The 23,074-nt window shown below is 38.7% G+C and overlaps 1 protein-coding gene and 1 non-coding gene across 5 annotated transcripts in view; one reads left to right on the forward strand and one right to left on the reverse strand.

The window, feature by feature from the left end:
• Positions 1–23,074, forward strand: part of glrbb (glycine receptor, beta b) — a 59,983-nt gene that overhangs the window by 33,110 nt on the left and 3,799 nt on the right. For 3 of the 4 annotated variants that reach the window (XM_007899211.2, XM_007899210.2, XM_007899212.1), the window contains 3 exons: positions 490–630; positions 2,606–2,758; positions 4,483–4,808. In XM_007899211.2, the coding sequence (XP_007897402.1) occupies positions 490–630; positions 2,606–2,758; positions 4,483–4,808 (620 nt within the window). The remainder of the gene's footprint in view (positions 1–489; positions 631–2,605; positions 2,759–4,482; positions 4,809–23,074) is intronic. The other variant, XM_042336833.1, reaches the window with a different exon arrangement.
• On the reverse strand, positions 15,920–15,991 carry trnag-ccc. The gene has a single exon. It is a non-coding gene; the product is annotated as a tRNA-Gly (tRNA).

A 23,074-nucleotide genomic window follows, 5' to 3' on the forward strand; every position in this document is an offset into this window, starting at 1 on the left:
TGGTCAGGCACATTTAGCAGTTCTGAACTGAGTATAAATATATCTGGTAGAGTTAATTTTAAATATAGGTAATAATATTTTATTGATAGAAAATATAAATAAGGTACAGTATGTCGACGTATATGTGTACAACATTGTGAATGATTATCAAAAAGTACTGCAGAGACCTGAGGCTGAAACATTTCACAGTCTTAGCCTGAAGACTTGTGTAAAAATTAAAGTTATGCAGAATTTGGGAAAATTCTTAAATTCACACTTAATTTGGATGTCAGTTTTGTTAAGTTCCCCAAAAGGACTGAGGGAAAACTGGCTTCCAAATTAAGACTGAATTCAACAATTTTCCAAGAATCTATATGACTTTGAAATCATGGTCTTAATGCTAAGATCATTATGACTTTCTGCCTTAGATCGCTGACTATTGTTCAATGAATGGGCAGCTTCATAGATGCATTACTTATCTTGTGTGCTACCATCCTTTTCCTGTTGTAGTTGGTTATACCACAGATGATCTTCGGTTCATCTGGCAGGCTAAAGACCCTGTTCAAATGGAGGAGATTGCGTTACCACAGTTTGATATCAAACAGGAGGATATCGAGTATGGGAATTGTACAAAATATTATAAAGGCACAGGTAAGAAGTTTTAAAATTAATGGTATTTCCTTTGTCACAACTTTTTATAGGCTAAGCCCTCAACTATTATACCCCTAACCTCTGGATCCCCCTCTCTAAAGATCTTTGCCTCACCCCACACATCTGTTTTTAAAAACCTCCTAAAAACATACCTCTTCGACTGTGCATACGGTCAGCTCCCTTCACCCCTCCCTCACTCTCTCTGCCCTGTTAGCACTGTCTCTGTAAAATACTTCAAAGTCTCTAAAATGTTCCAAGAAATAAAGGCTTTGAGATATCCTCCCAACATTAATATAAATATAGATTGTATTGTATTTTCCTATGTAAAAGCACTAAATACATCTATGCTTTTAAGAGCATGGATGTATTTAAGGGAAAGCTAGATAGGTACATGAGGGAGAAAGGAATAGAAGGTTATGCTTGAAGGCTTAGTTGAGGAAGGGCAGGAGGAGGCTCATGTGGAGCATAAACACCGGCATAGACCAGTTGGGCCAAAATAGTCTGCTTCTGTTCTGTATATTCTAATGTATTCTAATGTATTCTAAAAGGCTTACATGTTGTTTTGTTGGCAAAGATTTGGGTCGTAGACAACAGTGCAGGAATGGGCAAAATGAGTCTAGTTTTGAGGATCCATGTTCGTTCACCAGGTAAAACATGGATATTTCCCCAAATTAAACAATAACCTACTGCAATTAAAGAATATTTTAAAAGAATAACAATATCAAGCAAATTGCATGCATGTTCAGTTTTATAGTGTCTGCATTTTTTTAATCTCCCAGGAATATGCACAATATTTGTGGCAAAATTGAACTCTCAGAGATGGCTATTATAGATGAACAATACTACATAGCTATCAAGCACAATGTGTGTGAGGCAACAGTAGAGTATCTATATCATTAGTGAGCAATTGCAAGTTAAATCTGTAAGCACTAACCCACCATTCAAAATTCTTCCCACATGAGCAGAAGTCCAAAGATTATTCAATCACTTTTATTGGGGCCTCAAGCAAGCTCAAGTGTCTATTTTTAAAATAAGTTCATAAACCTCTTTTACACCTGTTTTAAAGGCTTAGCGGAATGGGTTGTTCCCATAACTAATTTGTTCCAGGAGATGCTGTATTTTGTGCATCCATTTATTCCAATCTAGCTGTTCACTAACATTAGCAAACAAAGTGGAATAATGTATGTCCTACCATTCCCTTCACTGATGTACCTTTTCCTTTGTTTTTCTCCACTCCTCTAATGAAGACGGTGACTGAAGCTGGTGTGCACTTCCATACATGTACACAGGCCTCACCCATTTGATCATTCTCCACTGTGTAAACCAGACAGTGAATATTGGTTAGACTGCTTAATCATGGAGGGAATTATAGCCAAATCTTATCCTATGCTCACCTATTGTACCCACATATGGACTTTCCAGCAGGGCACTTGATTGTGAATAGTTCTAGGAACAATAGCTGATTCCCCCCATCCCTTCCATTCTCAAAGAGTAGAGGCCAATTGTAGTGCCTCACCATCCTCCAAGTTGATACCTGATCAAAAATTCCTCCTGGGTTTGGTTCAGCTGGGGAGGAGTCAGGAAACATGTAGAATACACAGTCTCTGCATTTTACAACATATCACGTGAAGCTCCTTGAGATGTTCCCTTGATATGAAAAGGACTATGTAAAATGCAAGGATTAGCCCTCATTCAGACACATGGTTCACATCTAATGCAGTTACAAGACCAGATCTGTGCACAGCCTCTTCCAGATTAGGTATTTAATAGTTTGAGTTTAATTTAGACCTCTTATTCCATAAATAAGTTTTAGTGGGAGAATAAACTGGTGCATTTCGCGCACAGGTGAATGCCAAGCTTTTTTTCTTGTTGGTCAATATTTCTGACTTACTCGGTCTATTCATCTTTTAGAAAATGCATTGCACTCCCATTCGTTTGTGTAGGAAATTATATTTTCATTTTTTTTCTTGAAAAGGATATTACACCTGCGTGGAAGTGATATTTACCCTGAGAAGACTAGTTGGATTTTACTTGATGGGCGTTTATGCTCCAACGCTGCTGATAGTTGTTCTTTCGTGGCTGTCCTTTTGGATTAACCCTGATGCAAGTGCTGCAAGAGTACCTCTAGGTAATGGGAAATAGCATTGATGGTTGAAACGTCAAGCGCTGTTACAGAATGCAATCGCAGCGCGTTCTGAAATTGTGCGTCTCTGATGGGCATTGATTCTTATGGTTCAATAAATTATGTTTAGGACAGTCAAGAAACAATAGTGTAAAAGAGAGAGACTAATGCGTATCACAACTAGTTTGGCTCGTATGCTGGTGCCTGGCTTTTATTTAACCTGTTGCTCAACCACAGCCCTCAATAGCACAGTGATCTTATTGTCCCTGTTCTCTCCATTTAAGCAATTGAAGGTAGTCTGGTGCTATTGAGGATACTTACACACTAGGAACAGTTGTCTGAAGATTGGTAAAATTACAGATCAGACCAGCTTCTTCACTGCTGCTGGTAAATTATAATCTGCGTCACCGAGTTATGTGATTTGTTGGACCAGTGGGAATAAGACCTTCTCATCTACTAACTCAGAAAATAACCATCTTTTGGCAAGTCAGCTCTACGAAGCTCCAATATTGATGGGGTTTTGCAGAGCACCTATCTAATGTAAAGTTTGAACTAAACATTGGGGTTAAACAGAAGCCAAACACCATAAGCACCAGAAAAAGTACCTGCAACATGATCTATGTTTCTATACATCATTCCTTCTCTGAAAACTTGTCTCCAAACTTCTGAGCTGAGGTCTCTTGAGTGGGAATATACATTCCACAACAATTTGACTATGATGAGCCAATGAACGCAAGCTATCCTCATCTAAAATCCATGCATATCTATTTGTAGTTTGATCTAATAGTCATTAATTCCTTCCTCCACCTCACTATCTGTGTCAGTCTGGCTCAGTTAGAGTTCACACCATGACACATTTTCTGGTAGAATTTTCCAAATCTCATTCACTATTGCCTGGACAGGGTAGACAGTGCCCAGAATTGCAACAACCTGTTTATTTACCTGGCCTTGCCAGTCCTCAAAGAAGCATTCTTTTCCAATTCTGCTAAAATAAAATATAAAATTGTAAAGTGCAAATGATGTATGCTGGCTGGGATGGAGAAAGACCATATTCACTTCATTTTGAAGGATAGAAATTTGTAAACCGCAGTTTGTGTTGTGAACTTCCAGTTAGTGAGCAAAACATTGTCATTGGCATGTTAGGAGTCTCTTTCCCTCAGTGGAAATCAAGCTGAGTTAAATGTGTCTGAGCATGCTGTCAGCACAACAGCAGATTTGCTGATATTACAGGAACTTGCTGTTTTACTCAAAAATGGCAGCACTGGTAATGCCACATTTGAGGCTCTATGATTATTGCTTTGAAAGTGGTTACCACATCAAGAGAGGCATTGCCGAATTACATTTGGGATTTGTATCTTAATTGTTATAACCGTGCCTCTATTGTCAGAAAGTCCAAATATAATGGAATTTCCCAGAACACTATCAGAAGTTGCACACTCCATTCCCGACAACCAGATGTTTCCACGCACATGTGGAACACTCAGCCGCTTGGTATGGCTACTTGTAACCATGTTTATGGGTTTCCACATGTGTCAAGACTCTTGGTTGACCAAAATAAAATGAAAGATGTAGGGTTGAAAAAATGTTCTGTGTTGATCACGAATAAACTTCACTGTAGTAAGTTAACTGGAATGAAATGCTTAAGATATTTGTTTCTCATTTCAAATTTACCAAAGTAAAACCCGTCATCAAATTACTTGGGTGTTAATTTGCCCATTTGTTTCACCCAGGTATCTTCTCAGTGCTCAGCTTGTCATCCGAATGCACATCTCTTGCTGCAGAGCTGCCCAAAGTTTCCTATGTGAAAGCCTTAGATGTCTGGCTCATTGCTTGCCTCCTCTTTGGGTTTGCGTCCCTTGTAGAATATGCTGTTGTGCAGGTTATGCTCAACAGCCCAAAGAGAATCGAAGCTGAAAGAATCCGAATTCAAAACCGCCAGAAGGCTAAGGAGCAAGCTATTGCAGCAGAGGCCAAAGCATCTGGGAACTGGGTCAAACCTTCTTCCAAGAATACTGTTAATGGAACAGGGACACCGGTTCATATCAGCACTCTACAGGTAAGAAATCACTTTTAACATTTATAAAATAATGATCTGTCTCCACTTACCTCCCCGCCCTCCATCCCCGCCCCCGAAACCTTTTACTAATTTCAACCATGTTCAGATTTAGAACTGATTCTTGTTCTCCATTGTATTGACCTTAGTGCTGTAAATCTATAGATATTAAAACATGCCTGAGTGAGTTTAAAATGAGAGAATGTCACAATAAACTCACATCACTGAGGTCATTACATTTACCAACTATAAGATTTTAAACCATAACACCTGCAAATTTTGCAAATTTACCATCGAGGAACGAATTGTTAGCCATAAAATATAAGTTTTACCAAAGTATTTGTCTACTTTTTAGCAAGGGAAGATTCTGTTCTCCAACATGTATTTCAATGACAGCATGTTAATGTTAAATCCACTGAAGACAAAACTTTACACAATATGCAACAGTTGAATGATCATTGCTCTCAGATTTCCTTATAAACCTTTTTTTATGAGACGCACAAGACTCAATGCATAGAAACCTTAGGAGACAATCTGACCCATTGTGTCAGTAATGGTGAGACTTTCCAATATATATTCCAAGTCAAAAATGTTATTCCACTGGTTTTGTTTGGTGAAGTTTGATGTCGGACCAGTTTTGGGTGCACACTTGTGTTGGAATCAACACGTACAACTGTATGTGGCACGAAACTCTTGCTCTTCATCACTGTTGCATAATACCCATTAATTTTAGAGGACTGAATTTTTATTTTCTACTCAGTGCTGAGAGTGAGTGCCTCTCCATCAACAATATATCGTTGAGGCAAACATGTTTCTCTGCTCTGCCAAGTCTTGCCAACACAACAGAGGTGACTTTTGTGAAGCTGTACAACAGATTTGAAGCCCGAAATTCCACATTGTTTTAGTCTGCGAGATCATTTGTTTTAATATTTAAAATTGTGCGGAATTGTAAAAAATTCTTTAAGGCTGTCTTAATTTGGAAGCTGGTTCTTTTTAAGAACTGTGGCAAAATGGTTTCCAAATGAGATTGTCTGTTCGACAATTCTGTGTGAATTTAACATTTTAAGATCAAATAGCCTTACAGGCTATTGCTGGGCAGAAGTTTGGGCTTCCAGTTTGTTAATTAACACATGAAGGAAGAAATTCCACCTGGGTCTAGATTCTTCATATTTGTATAACATTTTAGAGCATCCAGAATTTCATAAATTGTTGAACTCAGTCTTAACTTTGAAGTTGTCTTTCTGTAATTCTTAAAGGACATTTGCCGAAAACCGACTTCAAAATTAAAATTTTCAAATTCAAAATTAATTTTAATAATTAAAAAAAGTTTTTAATTACCAAATTTGGATACTCTGAAACACTACATAAAGTAAATCTAGACCCAGGTGATATTTTTTGCTCCAAATCTATTAAATAACATTGTGATTTTCACCCCTACATTTCCCTTTAGAAACGAATGGACTGTTTACTTAACAACAGACGTAACTATATTGTCCATTGTGCCACCAGCTCTGAAATGAGGTTTTCATATTCATTGAAGTCAATACATCTTGGAACTATTAGTAAATCTAATGCAGACCAGCCTCAGATATACTACATCCATTGTAACCAAACCACTGAACATTTATCATAAACAAATGTTGTTTTTACTTGAATTTTATCTAACATTGACGAAGAATAGTGGCTCAAAGTGCAATCATTTCTACAAAGTTAACAAAGTGTCTTGTCATAATTTTACAATCTCATTTGACTAAAATTAGGATATTCTGTTTTTATCTCTTAAGATAAAATGCCTGAGGTCAAATTTGAATAACATCACTGCCTGGGGTCAAATTTATGGTCCATGTTTGATATTTATCTCACTGAATGATTTGCAGACAGTTTCCTTCCCCCTCCCAACAACTCTGTTCTCTGCGAAGCTAGGATTTTTCATGCAGGTCATAGTCTTCAACTGCTCATTTGCTGAACGCTGACATTTAGTGATGAAAGCTCAAAATTATGGCTTCTCACTAACTACATCCAGGAGCTAGGAGTGCCGTCAAGGATGTGGCTTCTCAGTGTTCACCATTGAGATTTGTGGTAGAGATCTCTCCAGCCCACTCAATGTAATTTTTGCTTTGCTTCTTCTTAGCTCACTCGCCTCACTTTTTACTGGGGTACAGTTCCATGCATGCTATCTACCTTCCAACACCTTGCCAGTTGCCAGCCTTGATGACCACGCATAGCCGCGTGCTATTTGACTGTAGAGAACCTCACCTCAGAGGCTGATCCTGTCAATATATGTCAACATAATAAAAGAGTTTACTTCAGCACCCATGTTCAAGTCAGCGACAGAGGAAAGCAAGACGAGAGTGCAATACAGTGCAGGGAGTTTGATGTAAAACTCTCCCCTGCGTTTGTGTAAGGCCCCTTTCTTTGACATAACAATTTTGTTGCTTGCGTTAATGGGTGTCAGCGACTGGCTCACTTTCAGGGAAGATATTATCGTAACAGTTAAATGGTTCAATAGAATACCTTTGGGATTATGGGGGGGTTTTGCCATTTGTTTTCCTTCCTTGCCATTCTATCCTATGTGTTATAAAGTATCACAGTAATCTCCATTAACATCGTGGTGAGAAATCGCATAACAATACGGTATGGTAAGTATGAGCTCATTGTTTGCTCAAGGCCCTTACCTCCACTGTTGGATTCATGCCCATTCGCACTGAAATGAGACTGTTTTACTTCTTTCATTTGCTTTCTCAAGCAGAAGTTACACACGCTGCTCTGCTATATTCAGTCTTTTTTTATGTTACCTGTAGGTTGCATACTTGGCACGTTTTTTTATTCTGTCTCTGTTTGGCAGTGCAGTCTGACTTGTGATCCTGTTAAAAGTGGTTTGAATCTGATACAAAGTGGCAACCGCCGTATTGGAAAGAGAGCCTGTAGCACCCTGCAGTTCTTTTGGAAAGAGGTTTTATATAGCCATCTGTTATCATTAACATTCAAGCATCTGTAACCAATAGAAGCTTTTTGCTTTGATGTTTTGATGATATCATAAAGTGACTGTACAGTAAGACCTTTTAAAGTCAGTCTTCAGCAGACGGCAATTAAAGTGCATTTTGATGAAGATAGCTTCTGGTAACTACATTGAACAAACGGGTTCTTATCTGATCTGGATCCTCAGTACTCGGTAACATCTTCAGCTAAGTGTGCAATGGGATTGTTTCAAAGTAAATCCTTCCATGTGAGTCTTATACAATTCCACCTTTAATTGTATTGAGATGTAACAGTTGCTGGACTCTGGATCATTGGGCTTCAGGAGGACTGTTTTATTTCCAGTGTTGCGTCTCTCCATTGGTATTTGTTTATTTCCTCTGGCGTGAGTTGCCCACTGCGGTTGCACATTCTCTCCATAGTTCCTCACCAGACCATAATGCACTTCATTGGTTTTCATGGCGATTACTCAGGCTTCCTCGAGTGTATGGCAAGCTATTGTCTGACCTCTGACCCAACTTTGCAAACAAGCATTATGTATTTGGGAAGGGTGGTTGAGGCCAGGACACTGGTCTTATTTGAAAATGGCTTGATGCAGTGATGGGAAGATAGGATCCAGAATATTGTGGAAGGGTGAGATTAATGCAATAACAAAAGGCTTCTATTTCCCGGATATATTTTTCTTCCAAAGTGTTTTTTTTCAATGATGGAATGAGCCACATCTTAGATTTTTATACCACCTTTCATGTTAAAGAATGTCTCAAATGCTTTGCAGGATGATATAATTAAGAAGAAAGTGTTATTATTAAGGCAACCACGACAGCTAATTTTTCACCAGTAGTGAATCTATAAAATATTATTGTGTACTTGTATATATTTGTGGGTGAATGCAGCAGCAAATTTGTACACAATTCTCCCACTTAACAGCCATGAAGTAAATGGCTAATTTTATCTGGAGGATTTTTGACCAGGACACCTGGAGAAACAATTTTTTTTGCTTAGTTCCAATGAATCTTTAATATCCATCTGAATGACGGAACCTCCAACATTTCAGGTCTCCCCAGTCTAGAGTGTCAGGCTAGACTAAAAGCTCAAAATCCTGAAGTGGGGCTTGAACCCATATCCTTCTGACTCAGAGGTGGGAGTGCTGCCAACTGAGCTTGTCTGACATATTTATAATTAGAATAACATAATTAGTTATTAGCAGTTTATTGAATATTCAATAATATCAACCACATTGTGAATCAGACCATGCATATTACTCACTCTTTAAGGTCATAAACACATTCCGAGAACTATGTTCTCTATTCTGTATTTGGCTAATTTGCAGTGCCAAAGCAATCATACTTCATTATTTCAAATAATATAGACAAACAATTATTGAACAGAAATTCTACCTGAGTCTGTGTTTATTTCATTTATGCAGCATTTCTGAACTTCAGAATTTGGTAAATTATTAAACTGCAGTCATTGCTTTAAAACCAGTTTTCTATAATTTTATTTTTGAGAACTACAGGAAACCAACTTCAAGGTTAAGACTGAACTCAACAATTTGTCTGATTTTGGATGCTCTGAAATAACAACAAATTACATTTGTATAGCGCCTTTCATGGTGGGAAGACGACCCAAGGTGCTGGACAGTCAGGAATTTGGACCCGAGCAGGGGCTTGGGATCAGGAGAGATGGAGCAGGGAGGTAGTGGTAGGAGGGTGGACGAAGGCCCAGTCGAAGAGGAGGGTCTTGAGACGTGCTTTGGAGGAGGCGAGGGAGGGAGCAAAGCAAAGGGACTGTGGGATGGAGCTCCAAAGGCTGGAGGCAGAGAAGCTGAAGGACCAACCGCCAATGGTGGGGAGGGCCGGGCAGGGAATGTGGATCAGGCCGCAGCCTGCTGAGCGGAGCACAAGTTGATGTGGGGTTAGCAAAATACAGAGGAAGGAAAGAGCACAAAATGCTGCATAAATAGAGAATCTCTGGAGCAGGTGGAATTTTTCCTGGAAAGTTTCAGACTCTAAAGCAAAGATCTTAGAATCACCATATCCTCCTGGTTTTACTTTGCTGACATGGAATTTAAAATTGATTGCGTTTTTGTTAGTGATTCAGTGGAAAGCTGGAGATGGGCAATAATATTTTAAGGTTAAATTAGTGAAAGAGACCTTTACACTTAGCTGCCTAAGGTATACTGGTAACATATGAAATTTCTCTCTAAAATGTTTTCCCTTTCATTTGAACGTAGAGTGAAATAAAGCAATAGTCATCCATGTGATTGAATATTTCAAATCCTTAAGGAAAGAATCAGTCACAAGGCTGATCTAGTATAGGACAGGATGCAACATTACTTGGATAACCTTTCTGGACCTACAGGTTACTAACATTCCTAAAAGGCGGAAAATTTTATAGTATGTCTTACAATTCCATAATTTTGTAGCAATCCAGCACAGTAGTAGTGAAAAGCATGAGCATATATTGCTATATTAAACTTGGTTTAATGAGCCCAAGAGCCACCACAGCACATTCTATGCTGGCAGTGCTTGTAGCTCCATATGCTGTTCCTCTTGCTTGTTAAACTCTCTCCAAGATAGTGACAAAACCTGGAAAACTCCCCTCATGTACTATGGAAGTTCAACCTAGATGATTTAACACGGGACGGATTAATAATCAAACCTTTGACCTTCTACTTATTGTGGCTTTGTGAGAGACTGGTTGGTGTTTTTTAGTGCTGATACACTTTTAAACAAGTCTCTATATTGTCTTATATTTGCTGGAAGCTATTAACCTGACACAAGTCTGATTATTAATGCTTGTGAACTGTGCTATTTTTAATATTTAGCTGTAAATTAAATTACAAAAGTCTTCCTTTACTATTCTGAATGTGTGATTAAACAGTTCTAAGAGCAGAGTACTTAGAGAATCTGGAATAGAAGGTGTGTGAAGTCAGCCGGGAGCAGAGAATTGCTGGCCAGGGAGAGGAGAGATGCTAAACTGAAAGCAGAGTGTAAAAATTCAGTTCATTTTTACAAAGTTAATCCATTGGATGAGATCTCAGCAACTTATCACAGATTATTCAGGAAAAGATTCTAGGATCAAAACCCTTTAAAATGAGTGTTCATTTCATCCAATAGGAATACCTTCTGTTCACATCTGGGATTAGAAGCAAATGCATAAAGTTTCACTTCCTGTGCAAAATTTTCCCAAATCATTGAATTCATCACCACAGTAAAACTATATCAATAAGAGCGGAAATATTGACAAAAGAAGCTTCAAAGCTTCAGTGGAGTGCTATTCATTGCAAATCAATATTCACCTACAAAATACAGAGTCCTCCGAATGTGAAAGGAGCTATGTCAAATGCAAGGATTATTATTTGAATATTACTAGTATATATCTAATTATGATATCGATAATATTTCTTATCACTAAAACTGGTCACAGTCCCCCCTCCTCCCCAACTTCCATGCAATATTTGGGATTAAAATATTTTTGCATTGCCGTTTCTGTTGTTACAGTCAGCTGGAATTATTGCCGACCGCAGAGCACAACATTTCAGTGGCGTTTCAAGGACACTGGTTTGAAGGATCACTAAAAACGCTGTGCTGGAATGTTAGCAACAAGAGAGCACAAATTAGCATATCAAATGCATTGAGATACATCACAATTTATACCCCTTTGCTAAACGCAACTCATCAGGCTGACTACATCAGGCTGGGATAAAGACTTAGTCACAATTGCAGAAGTATCACATGAACCCATCAAACATTGGTGGCATGTGAATCGAGTAAAATAGAGCACAAGGGAAAAACCTCCACCATGTAGATAATTACACACATCAGTCACTGAATTGGCCACCTGGAATAATGGAACTCAAGGCTACAATTAGTTGGAACGCTGAAGGACAAAGCAAAACTAGTTTTTAGCCAACAGCTTTATAATGTTATTGTGTTACTTTGATGTAACTATGTTACAAATGGTACTTTAAGGCGACTGTGGTGCCATCTACCATAATACTGTACCACACTTAATTAAAATATAGATTTGATATTAAAATAATATGTGATCATACATGGTCTCTATTAAACATGATGGTCCACTTATTCAGTAATAAGAGACTGGTAATTCATCTCCAACTACATTTTATTCAGACAAAAACATCTGAAGGTTAGTGGAGTTTTTCATTCAGAACTCCCTGACATCCCCATGTGCTGAATCACAGTCTAGTTACTGTATATTTTAAAACAGTATGTAGCTTTGTGCATTTTGTCTGAATGATAAATAATTTCCCCTTATTGACTCAATCAAAGCCACTCATAATTTTAAAGATCTCTGTGAGGTCACCGCTCAACCTTTTCTGTTCCAGTGGAAAAAGACCCAGTTGCTCCAGTCTCTGTTACAAAGTAATAGTTGGGGTCCATAAAATCCCAACCAGTTTTCTCATGGGGCGTGATTGCCACTCAGCATTCTGCATCGCTACATCATCAATCGCGTGACTGGTGAATGGTGTAGTGACTATTTTTGTTGGCATATCACCTAGTTCCTCCAGACATGTTTTGTCCCCAATTCATATATTTTAAACTAATGTTTGGCAAAAGTAAGGATGTCAGGACTAGATAAATACCAAGTCCTTCTTCACCTGTGTCATTCTGTGTGCTGCATTCACATAACTAATTTTAAACACTGACCCAAATGGAATGTTATACTGTATGGGCAGCTTGTGCAGTGCCAACAAAGAATCAATCTACAATATTGTACTGTAATATTGTACTGCAGCTCTATATTTATTCTATGTAGCATTTCAGTGTCCAAAATTTGGTAAATTCTTAAATACAGCCAAATTTTCAAGTTTTATGTAAATTCTTTTGAGAATCACAGAAAAAACGACTTCACAGTTAAACCTGAATTCAACGATTTGCCAAGTTTTGGATTCCCAAAAATACTATATAAATGGGGTAAATCTAGACACTGGCAGAATTTTATTCTTATTATGAAGAGTAGCTTTGCCATGACAGTATGGAATATCACTCTGCAGTCCCACACCAACTACAAAACTTAATCAGCGGCCAAGTAATGGTGGCTTTATTAATGCTCTTATGCCCATAAGATAATGGAAGAAATAGAAATCATATAGTTTAGGCTGACACTCCAGTGCAGTGCGGGCAGTATGCTGTATTGTTGGAAGTGACATCCTTCGGATGAGCCCTGTCTGTTTTGCCTGTTCAGGTGGATTTAAAGATCCGATGGCACTTTCTAGTGTCCTGGTTAACAATAAAATTGGTCATTCACTTCATGGTTGTTTGTGGGACATTGCAATGCACAAATGGGCTGCATTTGGCTACAAAAAAAATACAGTGACTGCACTTTACAGTATATCCTGTAAAGAGGTTTGGGACATTCTCCCAACATGAAAGATGCTATACCGAATGTAAGGATTATTATTATTACAAGAACAACAACAAAATTACATTTGTATAGCGCCTTTCATGTTGGGAGGACACTCCAAGGCGCTGGACAATTAGTGTTTCAGACCCAAGGTGGGGGTCGAGATTGGGGAGGGTGAAGGGCAAGGTGGAAGGAAGATGACTGAAGGCACGATCAAAGAGGAGGTTCTTGAGATAGGTCTTAAAGGAGGCAAGGCTGAGGGACTGTGGGATGGATTTACAGAGGGTTGGGACAGAGTGGCAGAAGGCCCACCCGCTAATGGTGGGGCGGGCGAAGTGGGGGACGTGAAGCAGGCCGGAGGCCCCTGAGCGGATGGAGCAGCAGGTTGGTAGGGTTTTAGAAGGTCGCAGAGGTAGGGGGCAGCAAGGCCATGGAGGGCTTTCAAGGTCAGGACCAGGATCTTGAATTGTATCCCCTGTGTGATGGGAAGCCAATGGAGTCGGGTGAGGATGGGGCTGATAGGGTAACGGAGCCTGGTGTGGGAGAGGACACAGGCTGCAAAGTTCTGGATGATCTGCAGTCTACGGAGGGAGGAGTTGGGGAGGCCGACAAGCAGGGAGTTTGTGTACAAGCCATAGCCAGGTAGACTCTGCTCCTCGGGTGAGGGAGAGGTGAGGTTTCCTTGAAGGTGCACTGGTTTCAAGGTGATGTGAATGGCAATGAAATGTTTTGAGTCAATGCAGGTCTGCAATACACCATGACACTGCTGACAGATCAGCTAGCCTGGCTCATCAGAAGGACTTGGACCAGTCACTGAGAGCAGGGAATCTTCACACCCAGCTCCTGTTAACCCTGCAAGTCAAAGTTTCAATGGATAGGGCTGTTCTAGCTGGAAAAGTAGTAGAAGACTTGTTCTCTCAATAGCAAGCTATGTGTTTAACCTCCTGCAGTACCACAGTGCACAATCCCCAAGTCATATCTCTTGCCAACCTGCACAGAGTATTCTCCAGAATTAAGGATGCATTCCTCCAGGGAGAGAATGCACATTCATTCCAACCAGTGGGAAATTTCAATGTGTAGTTGGTGTATAGATGTGGAACTCTCAATCTGCGTTGGATACTCAAGCAATGGTGATAGATTTCTGTATATGTCAGACAGCCAGCTGACCAAAACAAACAGCTAAGCACATTGTAAAAATGTAAATACAACACAGAATACACAATGGATAAAATAAAATTGCTTCATTGTGACAGGTTGACACTCATTTACAAGTTAAAGCAGCTCAGACCTGCTCAGGAATTGGCCTCATAGTTTATGACAAACTATTTTTCAGTACTTTGCAACCTGGCACCACACTCTCTCTCTCACTTCTGTTTATTATATGTATAACTAAAAGCATAATAAATACGACAGAAATTGGACACATGCATTTAAGTATTTGCCTAATTAGACCGATGTGAGTGATCTAAATATTACTCACTTTGCAAAATACCTGAAGGGTTGAAAGTGCTTTTTCACCACAGAAACTTTCTCCAGGAAAAGTGCTGATTGTGGCTAATTTATTACAGTTCCTGACTATAGTTGACTTCACATGGAGTTTTGTGTTTTAATCTGGCATCATTTTCACATTCCTATATTTTCTCAACATTGTTTAATTTAAATGCAGTATGACTTTGTGACATGATCAGAAAATAAGTGCTGTGGAAAATCATGCTATTTCATTATATATAGTCATTTGAAATTTTATTTCAGTCACTGCAGCCCGTGAAGGTAAATTCCAGACAGTTCCCAGGGTTTCTTTTACAGAGGAATGGAGTACAGTTTTACAACATGTTGCTAGATTTTTGCTATAATTCATGGTGTAGAAGTACAAAGCAGGACCACAACAATATAACAATCTGCAGCATAAGTGATTTTGACAACTAAACAAACATAGTATGAAACACTTGTCTTGCTTTGCTTTATCATGTGCTTTGAGTACTTACAGGCACACAGATGCATATGGTATATATATACATTGTTAAACTTTCCCATGGAAATCTGCAATAATATGATGCATGGAACTGCTTAGCTTTCAAGTGTGAGGCTAGCATTTACTTCAGCAAAATCAACCACATGTCTTCCTTCAATTGCCCAAACATATCCATTTGACCCCTAATTCACTTCTTCACTCATAGAAGGAGGAGTGGGTGGTGATGTGATAATTATTACTCCACATGCTGCAGTTTGTCTCCCATCACCATTAACAATTTCTTGAAATAGATAAGGTTTTGTTTTTAATTTTTGTTGCTGATTTCCATCATTATTAGAAGGGGCATCTGATGAGATTGCCCCTCCTATTTAGCAAATTAATGTGTCATCTGGAAATGTATGTGGGATAATGCATGTTATTTTCTATTTTAATATCGCTTTGTAATAGCAAAATGCATGAGCATTTTGCATCAGGTGTCAGGTGGTTCAGTTGGTGTCACTCTCTCCTCTGAGTTAGAAACTTACGGGTTCCGACCCGTGGTCAAGACTTGACCTGAGTTATAATAATCCTTGCATTTGATATAGCGCTTTTCACGTCTTCTAGACGTCTTAAAGCGCTTCACCGAATATACTGTGAAGGAAATTAATTGTATATTTTGTAGGCGAAACGCAGCAGCCCATTGCGCCCAGTAGTGTCCCACAAACAGTCGTGGATTGAAGTGACCAATTTTATCATTGTATTTTTTTCTTGAGGGATTATTATCAGGTGTGTGGAGTAAGGAAACTTGCCCAAGGTTTTGCCCTGCTGGGAATCGAACCCAGGTCTCTCGCTTGGGAGGCAAGTGCTCTAACCACTGAGCTACAGGACTAAGCTACAGGAGTTCAGAGGTTGACATTCCATTGGGCTGTTTCTTTAGGTTTTTTTAACAATACCATAACACTAGTCAAAAAGAGGGGGGAGCCTATAGTAATCGTTGCATTTGGTATAGCACTTATAATGTTGAGATCATCTCAAAGAGCTTCAACAAGTTCTGTGAAGTATAATGACTGGGCATTTGTGACTGAAACTTTCCTATGTGCAATGGGTGGAGTATTTACCCTCACAAGCTCCCATAAATAATACTGCATAATAATCCTTGCAATTGATATGGCGCCCAATCACATTGCTGAGGTGTCTTAAGGCGCTTCACAGGACATACTGTAAAGTGTTGTGACTGTGTGTATTTTGTGCGTGAAGGCAACAGGCAATCTAGGCGCAAACAAACAACCGTGACATGTGACAGTTAGTACTGTAACGTGCTTTGAGACATTTCAATGTGACAACTTTATGATCGTTTCTTTCCTTTACGTTACTTTATTGCATTCAGTGGATTGGAAACAGATCTGTAAAAACGTTTTTTCACAGATATCAATTTCTAAAAAGAGAAATCTACCAATGCATAGCAGAAGGGTCATTCCTGAACTTGACAGACAAACACACTTTATTATCCCCTGATTGGTAAATTTACTGACGTTTATCGTGTGAGTTTAAAATATACCGTATGTTCTTTTTCTGAGGTCACATCACACCAATGTTGGTAAATTTCCTGGTAATGGGAGAATCACCACACTCTGCTTCGCTTAACAGAATGTCCAACTTCAACAACACTGAGAAAAAAATATTCTCCTTGAAACAAATTCTGCAGAATCTATAGAAAATGAATTGATGCTCCCAAAGCGTCCTTGCTGCACAGGTTTTCAGGCGTGTCTATTACTTACCATGTGCCCCAATAGAATGATATAGTGTTCAGTAGTGAATCACTTAAACTACTTTCTTTTAAAGTATTCCCCTGACAGTATGATCAAGTAACACCAGGTTTGTTTAAAACACAGATACGTTAGAGGAGCTTGAAAAGATGACTGCATTTGTGAATGGGATCTGACAAAATAATAATAATCCTTGCATTTGTTGTAGTGCCCTATCATTGAGACATCTCAAAGTGCTTCACAGGGTTTTACAGCAACAATAAACACAAGTTAAATTTGTATAGTGTCTTTCACGTCAGGAGGCCTTCCCAAGGTGCTGAGTGCACTGCATATTTATTGTGAAGTGCAGTGACTGTGTATTTGTAGATGAATGCGGCAGACAATTTTGTGCACAGCAATATCTCACAATATAACAGCGATAATAAGGTGAATGACCATTTTTGTTTGAGGGATCGTTGACCAGAACAGAAGAACTCCCTTCTCTTTTTGAATTGTGCGTGAGATATTTAATGTCTACCTGATCAGGCAGACAGGCCCTCAGGTTAACGTCTCATGCGAAGGATGGCACCTCCAGCAATATAGCGCTCCTCCAGCACTGCTTGGAGGGTCAGTTTAGACTATGAATTTGAAGTCTTGAAATGGGCTTGGATCCATAAACCTTCTGATTCAGAGACAAGAGTGCTAACAACTGAGCCAGCTAAATAGAAGGTACACGCAATCCAAAGTCAACTTCTGTTTGATTTCACTGGGGTAAAGTTTTCCATGTTTTGTAATGGTTTCCTTATGTTACCTCAAAGAATCTAATAGGAAATATCACAAAATTCTTACCATTAAGTAACAATAAATTAATAGTTCACAGTTGATGGTTAGTCCACACAAGGAGCATGTTATGAATTGCCTCAGACTTTACCCATTATCTTATCCAGTTTGGTAGTTGTTGGTGTTTTCTAATTCTCTCACAATACCCTTTCCTGAACTAGATCATCATGAATGCATTTTAAAGCTTGCTGGCAGGTGGTTCAGAGAGCAATCCAGCTTCCTGGGTTGATGTTCTCTCATCATCTGTGGGAGAACACCCAACTGACATTTGCAAGAAGGGAAATCAGTGTGAGAATTATCAAACTAACAGCGGGCCTAGGACAAAATATTGTTTCATTGACAAGTTGCCATTTTGTATTTGTGGGTGAAATGAAATGTTGTGTAGAATATGGACTCCCCCCCCCCCCCCCCCCCTGTCCCACCAAGCTGCAGAGGTGAAGCAAATAATAATCCGCACATCTATAAGGCTGACTAGAAATGTTTGCAGCACATTCTGCTGTTACGGAGGGCCTCTGCATCATCCTACTAAATACTTCCATCAATATGTCAAAATGTCACATGCAAAATTAGTTACGCAATTAAATATACTTTTTCATTTAAAAAAACCCTCATATTAGTCCTGGTGAAATGCTTTGGTTACATTTAGAAACCTCCATGAATTGCTTTTGAACTTCCATCATTCTTGAATAATGCAGCCATGAGTTGTTTCATTTATTCTAACTGAGTGGAACTGTCAGCTTGAATCTTTTGGCCCAGTTACCTTTTCACCAATTTGTTTGCTAGGTTGTTCACTCATCCATTTTGCTCAGCATTTGTGTTTTTGTGTTTCTGTGCTCTTATTTCTTCTCCGTTTATCTCAACATGTCTTCACCGCTTCTACCGAAACCAGCGTGTACATGTGTGGTAAAAACTGTATTCACTGCTTCTGCATTGAGCAGCATAATGTGGTCATCACCTTATTTCATGCTTTAAATTTCTATCTAGCCTGACAATAATAAAAAAATCTGTCAGTGGAATAGTAGGATATTCAGAGTTCACTTGCTAATAGTGACAGTCAGCATCTCAACTCCCAAGTGTGTGAGCGAGTTGAACTCTGCTATCAACTTACAATTACACCGGTGGGAACGAGTGGAACATCAGGCAGAAATATATATCTTCAAGTGCAACAATGAAAATATTTGTGGCGCTGGTTACAAAATGTAAAGATTTATTTCTTGACAGAAAACCCCAAACGAAAAGAGCTGATAGTCGTCAATATAGTCGTACATTGTAATCAAAGGTGGCTGCGTTCATAAAGCTATCAAAACGTTCCAAAATAATCTCAACCACGTGCACTGAATGGCCAGAAAGAAAACCAAGGTCCATCCAGTTTACCTTCCAGCATCCTGGCAGTCGCACATGACATGTTGTGTCCCAAACTATATATATTATTTTGAGATATTATTTCATAACAGAAATCTATCTAATTTGTTCTTGATAGAATCATCTCTTTCTGTTTCCATAGTCTCCGTAGCCTGATCCATAAGTTCACTACTTGCTCATTGAAGTAGTGGTTCCGCAGATATGTTCAGAATTTACCCTCTTCAATTGCAGGCCGTGTCTTCTGGTTCTACTGTTAAGTATAAGATAAAACAGCTTATCATGGTCTAGTCAACATTATATCATCCCTTTGGAATTTTAAAAAACTGTAATCATATCGCTCCTCAAGCTTCTCTTCTCCAGTGTGAACATGCCCAGTTTACCTAATTGCTCCTCATAGTCCATCCCTTCAAACCCTCAATCATTTTGGTTGCCCTCCTCTGTATCCTCTCAATCGCTGCAGTATTCTTTTCATATTGCAGTGACCAGAACTCCACACAGTAATCCAAGTGCAGTCTCACCAGTGATTTATAAAGTGGCAGGATTATTCCACTATTTTGGCTCAATATTACCCATTTAATAGAACCCAGCATCTGGTTTGCCTTATTCACTGCTACCGAGCACTGTTGTGATATTTTTAATTTATTGTCAATCAGGACCCTTAGGTCCTTTGAATTTTCCATACAGATTATTTTCTTTCCATTTAAATAATAGTCCCATCCTGGATTCTTCGTCCCCATGTGAAGCACTTTCCATTTCTCTACGTTGAATTTCATCTACCATTGATCTGCCCAATTCACCATGAATCTTTACAAGCTTGTTTTAGTTAGATGCTTTTTTATGTTCTTTTATTGTTATGCAATGACTCAAACCAATATTGCCGATAAACTTTAGGTTCTGCGACATATATCAAGTTCCTTATTATACCACAATATTTATTTGCAATAAAAAATGTTGCACAATGCATTGTATTATGAGGCAAAGGTCTGTTTCTGTTCAGTTTTGCTCGATGTGCAGTTCCTCAAATACTCATGAGTAGCTTTGAATTCTGCATGCCAATGGCCAACAGCACTTATTGTGGCAGATAGTTTGTAGAAATTCCTATTCAGATTGGCCAAATGATCAGTTTTCAGTCACTACCAAAAATATCTGCTGTTTGTTTTGCCATGTGATGGACAATTGGATCAGAAGAGTGTTTGTCAAATCCCATATTTGTGCCAAAATCCAATCTCCTGCCTGGTGCAGAACAGATGGAGAATATACTGTTGTTCAACAATTTTCCTGATGCATTTTAACTCAGATAAACTGTCATTTATTCAGGGCATTGTTATTCAGAATAACTATGCTTCAGAGAAATTTTAGCGTACATGGTGTATTTTAAATCAGAGAGGCTGCAGTGTACACTATAGTGTATTCTAACTGAGAGAAGTTGTTGTATACCTAGTGATGTGTTTTAATTCAGATGAGTTGTATTCTACACATTGAATTCAATTCAGAGAAACAGTATACAGGTATTCTAATTTAAATGAGTTGTGGCATTATCAATTGGAATGTAAAATTGATAGGAGCGATTGCTATAAAATTCACTCCTTGGAAAAGATTCTGTATTTTTTGCATAGATGTCAGCCTTTCAATTCCCCTAACAATAAGAACCTGTTTTTGGCAACCGATTTAAAAAAAACTACTCTTTTTTCTAGAATAATTTTCTTTAGAATATAAGATTCTATTCTTGATTGTTTTATACCTTGTGCCTCCATTTTCTCCTGGACTTTTTCACAGCTATTGCCTATCCCATCTTACTCCATCACCTCTCCACCATCATCTCGGCAGCTCTGCACTTTCCTGGCTCTACTTCTATCTGTCCCAGGATCTTATCTGCATCTTCTCTAATGCCTTTACCTTCTGGCCACATACAGTCATTTGCGGTGTTCCTTAGAGCTCCATCCTTTGTCGCCATCTTTGCCTGATCTACATGCTGCCCTTGGTCATATCACCCATTTCCATATACAGATATCCACTTCCATATGTGTGTGGATGACAACAAACTCTATCTTTCTGCTTTCACCCTTGACTCTTAAGACCACTGCTGTTCTGATAGACTGCTTATCAGACCCCAAGCCTTCAGGTCTTCAAACAAAATATCAACAAAATTTAAGCAATTAACCTTGGCTCCTGCTCTAGTTTCATTATTCCAGTCCCACATCGATCTAGACCATTGCTGGTCTGATAAACTGCCTGTCAGTCATCAAACCATCATTGGGTGAACTCTCAGCCACTTTGCCCACTTTCTGTAAATCTTTCCCTAAATTCTCCCATCTCACTCCCTTTTTCTCAGCTTTCAGCTAAAAATCTATCTCTTTGATTGCACCTTCAACCACTTCCCTCCAACCCCCAAATCACCAATCAAATGTGGGCTTCCACTCTGACTTTATAAAGACGTTCTCCTATGTTAGACATTGCATAAGTGCAAGTTGCTGTTGGTTACCTTTCCCAATTTCCTGTACTTTTCTATTTTTTATCAGCTCAGTTTTGCTTTCTTATTTTATTTCAAGCTATTTTCATGATGTGATTCATTTTTGTTTCAATTTTTACTTCTCTTTCTTGGTTTTCCATTGTATTCTGTTGCTTTTGTTTCGACACACTGTTCTCTAACATAGGCACATAGGAAACCACGGGACCAGGAAAGACTATTGCGGTCCATTCATCCAGTCCCAATGTAAATAAAGGAATTCTACACTACTCTATCCCTCCTATTTACTCAATCAATTTATCAACAAACAGCTATTTAATTCCCTCTTGAGTTTGCTGACACAAACTACCTCCACTGCCTCATTGGGTTTTCCAGGTTACCGAACAGCAATATCAATGGTAAACTATGTGGTTTTAGTTGGTTAGACTTCAGTAGTACCCCCAATGCATATTCTGGGCTCCCCAAGCCTTGGCTCTTGCCAACCTACACCTTATACTCTCTGGAAATAGGTAAGCAGGGAGGGAATGTGCATTCTATTCCAACAATCTATCTCGGTGATTTCTATGTGTACGTGGGATGCATGGAAATCTCAACTTGGTTTGAATACTCTTAAGCATAGTGATGGGTTTCTGCATGTGGCTGACCACATGTAGTCAGCATGTTGCTCTGCATGTAAAATAAGTAAATCTGAACTATCTGATCACTTATTTTTGCTGTCAATTTGACACTGAATATCTTAAATGTAAGCCTGTAGTTGTGGATAGAAGCTTGCCTTTGAATATATTTTAACCTCACTCCTGCATATGAATGAAGCTAGACAGTCCTTCATTCCATGTTAATAAGAAACTCTTGAAAATGTGAAAACAACTGCACATAATGCATTGTGTGATGTTGAGTTGGGATCAACTGTCAACAAATAACTAGGTTAAACTCACAGCAGCTTACACTTGTGTTAGAGGAGCAGTGACAGAGGAGACAAAGGAGATCTTCCTTATTTTGTCTCTGATGAACAAATGTACTCACAATCTACAGAATCTGAGAGACATCTCTTCAGCATATTAAGGGTGGAATATATTGTGCCCCACAATTTACTGAACATGCTCGCCTTAGTTAGATTCCATTTTTAGCTTCATTATTTTCATGATTAATGTTCCCTGTTATTAAAGAAATCAGTTGAAATTATTGTAAAAGGTATCTAAACATCTACATACTATCTATGCACATCTTCATTTAAATTACAAATGACTCAAAAAATGACAGTAAGCTTTAATTTTTCACAGATGTGATTGGCAGAGTTTTGTTGTAAATCAGCATTATAAGGCAGATATCACAACAATAGACAAAAATGATAACATTGAATGTTGGCAGATGAATACTTGGACTGGAGTCAAAAGTGCGGACAATAAAGATTTCATGTAGATATTATTCAAACAGTAACATTTGTTTTCTAGCATTTTGAACCATCTGAGTACCACTGAGTGAACATTATCATTGTCAGGAAATGGTCACTGTGGAGAAGACCAACCTGGATTGCAATTCAATTCTTTGAATCATTTCA

The sequence above is a fragment of the Callorhinchus milii genome, unplaced genomic scaffold (assembly GCF_018977255.1).
Source record: "Callorhinchus milii isolate IMCB2004 unplaced genomic scaffold, IMCB_Cmil_1.0 Scaffold1, whole genome shotgun sequence".
In the NCBI taxonomy this organism is placed as follows: Eukaryota; Metazoa; Chordata; class Chondrichthyes; order Chimaeriformes; family Callorhinchidae; genus Callorhinchus; species Callorhinchus milii.